The 9,625-nt window shown below is 38.8% G+C and overlaps 1 protein-coding gene across 1 annotated transcript in view; it reads left to right on the top strand.

Moving 5' to 3' along the window:
- Positions 1-1,761: 1,761 nt before the first annotated feature.
- The window catches only part of LOC107755881 (lysine-specific demethylase 7A-like), a 29,786-nt gene continuing 21,922 nt past the window's right edge, over positions 1,762-9,625 (top strand). The window contains exon 1 of the mRNA XM_016572841.1: positions 1,762-1,861. Coding sequence (XP_016428327.1) covers positions 1,764-1,861 — 98 coding nt within the window. The 5' untranslated portion in view covers positions 1,762-1,763. The remainder of the gene's footprint in view (positions 1,862-9,625) is intronic.

Genomic DNA, 9,625 nt, shown 5'->3' on the forward strand with positions numbered 1-9,625 from the left:
GTCACATTACTTAAATTCAATTGTGAAGTTAATATGGATCCCTCTGCGCCAAATTATTCTTGAAACCATTAAAACTGCTCAGCTACTTCATGAAGACTTGGGAAACATCATGACATCTTTCATTATTTCACCCTTTTCATTTAGATCTTACAGTAGTATTATGGCCTATTTGTGTTCATTTTGTCATTTGATATTTTATTTTACATAAAGCAATACTTTTTATGTTGTTTATTTGTATTTTATCAGTGTTATGGAAACATTGTATTACATTCTAAAATGTATATGTATGTATGTATTCATAATATATTAGTAATTATGTTTAATATTGCCGTTTAATAATAATGTTTATTTTTATTTGTTTATTTTTACATTATATTAAATGAAATAGCATTTCAACAACTCAAATAGCATCCTGATGATCCGACGATAGCTGCTCGCATCTCAGCATGTCTAACAGACATTTCTTGTTGGATGACGGACCATCACCTTCAACTCAACCTGGCTAAGACAGAACTGCTTGTGGTTTCAACAAACCCATCACTTTATCAAAATTTCACCATCCAGTTAGGCTCATCAACCATAACTCCTTCAAAAACAGATAGAAACCTTGGAGTTGTGATTGATGATAAACTGAATTTCTCAGACCACATTGCTAAAACGTATAATTTGCTTTATACAACATTAGCTTTTGTTAGTTTTGACTGCTTTTATTGTCCTCATTTGTAAGTCGCTTTGGATAAAAGCGTCTGCTAAATGACTAAATGTAAATGTAATAGGCCTAATAATATGTAAGTGTTAATATGTATGTGTAATATTTTCCTATTTTGTTTGTACAGCCATGACAATAAAACACTTTAAAAAATAATACTTGCCCAGTGATATCAGCCTGTGTGTATATTTAGTCAGTGTGATTTTGCGTAGCCCCTCCCCCAGGCTACAGTCTGCTGCGCATGTCACAGAACGCCGCTGATCACGTAGTACACGTGCAGCACACTGATTTTGTTCTGTTTTATGACTATTTATTTATGAATCAAGCGTGTAGTGTTGCTTTTGATATTTAAATAGTATATATTATGGAGTACAAAGGCCTAATAATATGTAAGTGTTAATATGTATGTGTAATATTTTCCTATTTTGTTTGTACAGCCATGACAATAAAACACTTTAAAAAATAATACTTGCCCAGTGATATCAGCCTATGTGTATATTTAGTCAGTGTGATTTTGCGTAGCCCCTCCCCCAGGCTACAGTCTGCTGCGCATGTCACAGAACGCCGCTGATCACGTAGTACACGTGCAGCACGCTGATTTTGTTCTGTTTTATGACCATTTATTTATGAATCAAGCGTGTAGTGTTGCTTTTGATAATAATATACACCTGCTTTACTTTTATTGTCTCGCCTCGGGTTCTGCTCTGTGTGTCATTTGACATGATCATCATGTTTGTAGGTCAGTGACCTGGTGTTTTCGGATCAGAAAAATGAAAACTCAATACCCTAATAATGTTTTTAACAGCAGTTCAGTGTATGAATTGAATTTTATTGTGAAAAGTAGTACGCCTACAATCTTCATTCAGCGAAACCTCCAAGTGTTCGTGATTGAGCTCATGTCTGCAGTGGCAGAAGGCGCTGGTGTCGGCACTGGTCGGATTTTCCTTCGGCAATTTCCGTTTATGTTAACCACGCCCCTATTTCCTTTCGGGAGTTTCCGCGGACGTTAATCACGCCCCTACATTGCTCAGCGTTGTTTAGGGACATTAGGAAGATGGCGGCTGCCCCGCTCTACTGTGTCTGCCGGCAGCCCTATGATGTTAACCGGTTTATGATCGAATGCGACATTTGTAAAGACTGGTTCCACGGCAGGTATGGAAATTATGGCCTCCTTAACAGATGTGGATCGGTTGGTATGTACAGGCCGCCTTGCCACGGGGGTATTTTGGCTGTAAATAAGGGGTGTCATGTGAAAGTGCTGGTGACGCTCGATGGGGTTATTTAAATATGACGGTGCGAGATCACGCTCGACTTGAATGTGATTTGAGCGTTATTGATCGATTTCTGTCAAATGTTTTTGTGATAAACGTGTACAGGGAACTTTTAAGACAACCTGTCTCCCACAATCCTTCCCTCAGGATTGAATTTTTCTGCTTTCCTTTAGAAGTGAACTGCCAAAAGCCACATGGCTCATCTGTATGTGTGTTATGAAACTAGACATTTAAATCGTCTGTCTGCTTGAGCTTGACGTGCTTTGCTGAACTTGGAGAAAAAGGATGTTTCTCGCTTTATATAACTCGGATTGAACGCAAAAATTATGTATTTTATGATTTATATGGTCATTAGCCGAAAGTTTGCATCTTTGCTTTGAGACTTGCCTCAGCTGAGTGAGTTTCTTTACAAATATTGATCAAGGTAGTATAGTTTATTGAACTACAATAAAATGTGTGTGTGTGTGTGTGTGTGTGTGACTGTGTATGTATTATATATAATCATGTCTGATCGTGCCATACTGTTCTCTTGTGTCACATTGTTTATGTGTCAAGACAAATTATGCAATATGAGCATTTCTAGTGTTTGGCAGAACAGGTATTTTTCTGATAAGTAGATACACAAACAAAACCATATCCATCTTGGCATGCCAACATTTTTGGCATATTGCCAAAAGTAGCTGCCTTTAAGCTTCAGGACAGAATCTTGTCTGTAAATGAGCCAGGGCTGAGCTTCCCTTCCTGTCTTGCGAAGTAACCGCCAGTACACAGTGAGCGGTTGTGCGGGTGTTGAGAATTAAGTCTTGCGTAACTTTGTGGAGCTGCCAGATTCCCCAAACCCTGTGAGAGTGCGAGACAAAGATTGGCGCCTTTGCAGGCCAGAAGAAGAAGTGAAGGGAACGAGTGCGATTCTGCAGCGTCAGTGACGCACAAAACTGTTACCACATGCTCTGTGTCACTTCGCTCCAGATTGACGAGACTCAATCTTCCCAAAATCAGAGATGTGAAACTTCTCGTCTCACTGGAAAGTGTTGCAGAATGAGGATGTCTGTCTGAATGCACATGGGGTGAAAGTCTGAACCTGTGAATCAGTTACTTTAAAAGAGACTGTGAATCTAACCCTGAGGGCATCATGAGATGTTACGCTTAGCTCTCTTTAGAAGACATTTCATCTGGAGAGTTATAGCAGGTCGAGATTTGTTTAACGAGACCCTAGCTCTTTGAGGGTTACAGGTGAGTTTAGGTGGCCACAGATCTGCTGATTGATGGAGCTGCAAGGTCAATACGCAGTAAAGAGCTCAGGTTGAGACCATCTTTTGTCCTTTTCAGACTGAAAGTAAACAAATTCTGAGTGTCGTCAAAGAGGCCGGTTAACCCTTAGTTTCAATTGGAAACTTCAAGAATGCATTGGTTTATTTAGGCTTGGTGTTTCACCATTGGTCCACCTGAGCTTTGTCTTAAAATTAAACTCATCTTGAAGTTGAAATGAAAATTCACCCAACCTACAAAGTTATTAATATTATTATGAACAAACATAACTTGGAACTTCCGGTGAAATGACAGACTTTACTCTAGTGGCGTATGCCAGACTTCCCCAGTCATTTAGCCTGATTAAACTCCTCCCCTTTCTTACAATCAACTTCAGATCTGCCTCCATCTAATCAACAACCCTTTTTTAAAGGGTTCATTTTCCCTTCGTTTTATTGAGATATACATTAGAAAATACTCGCCACTACTTCTCTCATTGGCATGTTTTGTTATGTACTCATAAAATGGCAGTAGTGTAAGAATTAGTTAGGTCTTACAAAAACTTTTAGCAAGAATTGGGCTAAAAATATTGGCTGTATAGGGGGAGGATCCCTAAGCAAGAAAGGCTTAGGGTCACATAGGGTCAGCAGATGCGTGCATGTACACCCCATCTAGCCTTACTCTCCCAAATACAGACTTGTTTGGCTCTGAATTGCTCATAGTTCTGCATTATACAAAGAATGGCTTGTCACTGGCCTAAACTTGACTCTTTCTTGCTGTTTGCGGATCATTCTTAAAAATGTATCTGCCACAACAAAGTGCCTAACTTGAATGTGTGCACTCTTGACTAGCTTGATGAGCTTGCGAGAGAAAGAGGGCAAGTAAAGGCAATGTTAAAATACTTTCCCTCCTCTGGTCCCTGGGTTTGTGAGGATGTTTTGGTGTTCGACTCATTATGTCTCATTAAATCCTAAATGTGCTTCTGAGTCTCAACAAAAGCCTAGTGTGAGTCGCTTCCAGACCTGAGACGCCCTGAAGATTAGTGTTGACTTACCAGGGCCTGGTTTGTTGACCCCTGCCTGCTCTGTTGAGGGTTAATCCAATGAAACTGTCAGGTTTATTTGTTACGGAAGTATACAGACAATAAATTAGATTTTATTTAACTTATATTTAAATAAAATGCTTAAATTGTCACTATTTAGTTGGTAGTTTCTATTTGATTTTCACTATTGGCACTGTCCAAGGTAGTAATGTGGGCGCTCCACAGATCCGATGGAGTATGAAATCTGTTGTTATACTCAAGTCCAAATCATACTCCGGTTTTTATGAGTACACACTGTACTTTGGGCTTTAGGCCATGGTTACAATTTATTTGTTTTTGGCCACTAGAGAAAGTTAATCAGAGGGTTCCTGACTAATACTTTCTTGCTTTCTGTGCCTTTGGTTCTCTGGTGGGTAGTTAATCAGTTACTCAGGTGACAGAAAGGCTGACTCAACTCCAGGCATGTGGCACACTGACCTGGTTCACATGGTGTTATGAAACTAAGACAGGGAGATAAATGGAGCACTTGGTATATAAAAAAGCATTATGGGAAGGATGGCTAAACTCCATGACAAAATGAATGTAATAAGATGAAGATTGTTTAATGAGCCAGGCATAATGTGAATGAAGCCGGGTTAATGGAAAAGTGGAGAAGTAAGATCTAGGTGTAGCTGTTCTTCATCACCACTAGGCAAAACACACAAAAATACTTTATACAATCAACATTCACAAAGGAAAAAGTGATTTTTGGCTCATACCAAAAAGTTTATAACCTGATTTTTATTATTTTTCTTGTACAGTCGGTGCTCAAAGAGCTTTTAGATGGTTATTATGACATTGTTGTGCCGTTCACATGGACTGATCTCATGAATGCTATTATTCTAACATGACTTTGAAGCATTATGGGATTGTGTGTTCATAGTGCATAGTAGGAGCCTGTTTGGTTGTATGGAACAAGTACAGCTTTTATATTTCCCTTAAGCTGATTGAATTGTCTTGGTCTTTAACTGCTGAGAACTTCAGTTCATTCATCAACTGTGTGACAGGATCTGAGCGCTCTGTTCTCTCCCTCATTGTCTGGTTCACGTAGGAGGGAAGCGGAGGAGGAGAGTGGGTGAAGAGTCATTCATCCTTAAACCTTTCCTGTTGGTCTTTAACTGCTGAGAACTTCAGTTCATTCATCAACTGTGTGACAGGATCTGAGCGCTCTGTTCTCTCCCTCATTCTGGTTCACGTAGGAGGGAAGCGGAGGAGGAGAGTGGGTGAAGAGTCATTCATCCTTAAACCTTTCCTCCCCCATCTGCTCGTGTGTCATCGCATGTCTGGCTGTGATACCCAGGTGACTTTATCGCAGCATGAGCTGGAGTCGCGGCACTGCTTCAAGCCATCTCATTTGGAGACTGAGATTTTATTCCAAGTGAATCATAGAGATAATAGACAAACATCCGATTAATTCTTCAGGCTTTGAATTGTTAATCTAATGGTTTCAGACCACAGTTGTACGGATCCACACTGTAATCTCTCCCGAACTTTACTGACAATATCAACCTTGGTAACTGTTGCCATCTGTCATAATGTCTGACAGATGGTCTTTTCTAATGATGGTCTACAGACACCTGCGTGTATCAAATAATATGGTAAAAACATTCATTGAGAGGATTTTTTTTACATAATTTTCTATTAAAAACCACATGCAGTGGAAGAATTTTTGTCAGCATCAATCTTAAAAGCATTTCAGTGTCTGAAAAAAAGCTGCATTTTGGATTGCAGTTGGAAAAATGTCTATGAGTATGGGATAACTGATTCCGATAATGGACCATATAGACATAAAATGACACTGTAAAATTCTTGCCAACAGAAGCTGAATAGTGTTGATGGTATTGGCCTGATTATAAAGGAGATTAAGCCAAGTACCAGTTAGCACCAGCTAGACCTCGTCTGGGACGACAGCAGCTTTCTGCTTCCTGGTTGTACTTAGTTTTTCTTGCTGTTTCCTGCAATAATGAGGAGATCAAAGCTGAGACAGCAGCACATTCAATCCTCTGCCTGTGTTCAAAGGCTGTCTTCTCTTTGAGGAGAATCACGTTTCTGCTCAAGTCCCCTGCTGATTTTAACAGCCCCATATAGCATAGTATCCACTCTTGATGTTAACTCTATTCTGATGGCGAGAAAGGAAGAGAGAGCCAAAGCGTTTACTGCAGCAATATTAGAACTCAAATAAGACTTTATTTGGGGAACTGGAAGAGTTAAACTGCTCTTGTGATACATGATTGCAGCAATATCCCGTAATCTTCAGAACATGTGTCTATGTACAGCTTCTTCATTACCAGCAAATACCGCAAGCGAAATCAAAGATGTCATTTTGAACAAAATCAGACCAAAACAAAGATATTTTCGGGAGTTTGAAACTGATTGCCAATTGCAGAGCTGGTGCAAGCATATCCACATTGCACCTATCAAATGCTTTCTTAACATCTGTTTTCTCACCAATGTTGTTTTTGTTTTTATTTTGTTATTCAGAGGAAAGCACACAACAGATTTTTATATATTCATCAGGATGAACAGCTGCTTAGGTATTTCTAAGCAAAGAACGTTAAAATAAAAAAACCTTAAAGGGGTCATGATGTTATTTTAAAGATCATTATTTGGTGTATTTGGTGTAACAGAATATGTTGACATGCTTTAATGTTACAAAAAAAACACATTATTTTTCAAATACTTTACATTATTGTAGGTCCTCTATGCCCCGCCTTTCTCAAACACGTAGTTATCGCTGCTTTCAGCTATTTCAGTCCCCTTCAGAGGTTCTGTGGACTAGCATTGTATCTCCAAATTGTAGATTCAAGAAAGACCTTAAAAGGTTTACTTCAACCGAAAATGAAAATTCTGTCATTAATTACTCACCCTCATGTCGTTACAAACCTGTAAGACCTTCGTTCATCTTTAGAACACAAATTAAGATATTTTTGATGAAATCCGAGAGCTTTTTGCCGCTCCATAGCTGCCCGAGTCCCGTCTGATTGCTTCGGCTGTGGGGATGAAGACGACAACTCCCATGATTCCACACCCAGTCACGGCGTCATCAAACTACACCTTTGTCTCTTTGTTTATTTTGAATATGCGTCTTCTAGCGGCGAAAATTACATATTGTGCCTTTAAGGGCAACATGTGGGTCAGGGCAAGAATATTTGTGACGCAATGCCACAGACTTTTGGGTAGTAGTTGGCTGTCAAGTCTGCACCAGTGTGGCCTCAGCAAAAGAGTGTATCAAGAGTGCATAGTTGCTGCACATTTGCGCTTTTACGAATCATAAATTGATAAATGGGATACTCTATGCTTTTGTGGACTTAACAGACATATATGAGAGAAGGCCACAAGGCCGCAAGTGCAGAATTTGAAAGAGGGGCTAAGTATTGTTGTGCTCAGCTAAAGAGGCTCAATTTATGATTTTTAACAAAAAAATGAGAGTATTGGAATGTTCTTGCTTGACTAGAAAGAAGCTATTATATGTAAGATACAGGAAAAGTAGAGCAAATATCACACTAGGCATCAGTAAACACGCATCTTTGAGCACTATTTGGTGTTTTCCTGTGTGGCCCCAGTTGTTTGACTCATCTCAGCATCAGTAAATCTCTTTCCGCTGGACTGTCAAAACTCAGCTAGCTGATTTCACGTGGTTGGCAGCGTGACTCTGAAATGACCCTCTGGAATGTGTGTTTGTGTGGGTGGCTGAGCGCTATGGTTGTGGTTGCGGTTTGGCAAGGTGATTTGGCCTGTGGTTTGAGTGACATGGATGGTGGTGGAAATCCCACAATTGTGACGCAGCACCCTGTTGATTGTATCATCACCCCACCCACACAATGTTTGACGTACACAGAGGTAAACAATGTACAATTTTGTAGTGTTTTCTGAAATGGTCAGATGATGACACCATTGTCTCTACATCATTGACATTTACTCAGAATAAAACCTCACTAGTCATGTAGCACCAGTAGTGTCTGCAAACAACCCATTCATCGGGTGACCCGCTTTAGTATATAATAGAGTAATGTGGTGGTTTTTGGTCATACATTAATTTTGTTTATACTATGTCCATATGATGATATGTGTGGTTCTTTCTTCACATCTGCTTCATGAAACTTTTGGATTGTACTGTTTTGTTGTGAATTTTATGTTTGGTTACACTAGGGGTGGGCGATATATCGGTAGACACGATTAACCAGTAGAAACGTATCGTTTGCATGTTTTTATGCATTGCAGTTTTAAAACAAGTGATTTTAAGCTGTTTAAATTAGGGATGCGCCGAATGTTCGGCAACCAAAATTATTCGAATAAGCGAAAAGACCGAATAAATTGTACCGAACAATGATATGACACGATCAAATAGCAACGAGAGTGAGAGGTGCGCACTCTTTATTATGCAGCACACACGCCAGCAGTGTGGAAGCATTTAAACTGTCGGAGAAAGACGCAAAAATCATTACAAGCACCGACAGCGAGAGACTGTTTAGTACTGCATCGCATGTCTTCAATGAGAAGAGGAAGGGGTGATTGTTGCTGGTTACTGTATGATGATTGAAATCACGAAATGGCCTTAAACAATTAGTAAATAAACTGCACAACGTTATGTTTTCTAATATACGCGCGCATTGCATGTATTCTGACAGCGCTATCTGCTTGTTAACCAGGGTTCAAAGTCCAAAGCGCAAGGAAAATCTGCGCTGATACATTGTTACTTGTCAGTTGCTCAATCACATTTTTATGAATTTTTACAAGGCATGTGACAATGCGATACGTACGACGTATTCGTAATGAGACTCATTTATAAATCTGTTGAGGTCTTCCTGCGCGTTTCCGCCAAAATAAAAGTTGAGAAAAAGCAAGAACTATCAACATTCATAAATGTTAGTATTGTAATTTTACTGTTGTTCTGTAAAATAAAATAAAAAGACAATAATAATGATAATAATTACAACAGCTCTGTTAATACATTTATTATAACATTCACACACAGTGTTCAAATTAGGATCTGTAATATTTTCTAATGTTTTAAAAGAAATCTCTTCTCAGCAAGGCTACTTTTAATTGTACAGTTAAAAAAAAAAAATTTTTTTAAATACATGCCTGATTCAAGAAGGGGGTCTGATGGCCAAAAAAATATTATTTTACTAACTTATTAATTTTAAGTTAAATTGTGCTTTGTTGGTATAGTGTCTGCTAGAATGTTAAAAATGTTCAGTGTTAAAAAAATTTTAATTGTTGTTTTGTAATTGATTTTTTTATTTTTTTTGAAAAGCAAGACAAAACAGTAAAAAGCACATTTGGGCTATTTAATTTGTGCAATGGTGAAAAAAA

Source organism: Sinocyclocheilus rhinocerous, unplaced genomic scaffold (genome assembly GCF_001515625.1).
Source record: "Sinocyclocheilus rhinocerous isolate Xijiao unplaced genomic scaffold, SAMN03320098_v1.1 scaffold412, whole genome shotgun sequence".
Lineage (NCBI taxonomy): Eukaryota > Metazoa > Chordata > Actinopteri > Cypriniformes > Cyprinidae > Sinocyclocheilus > Sinocyclocheilus rhinocerous.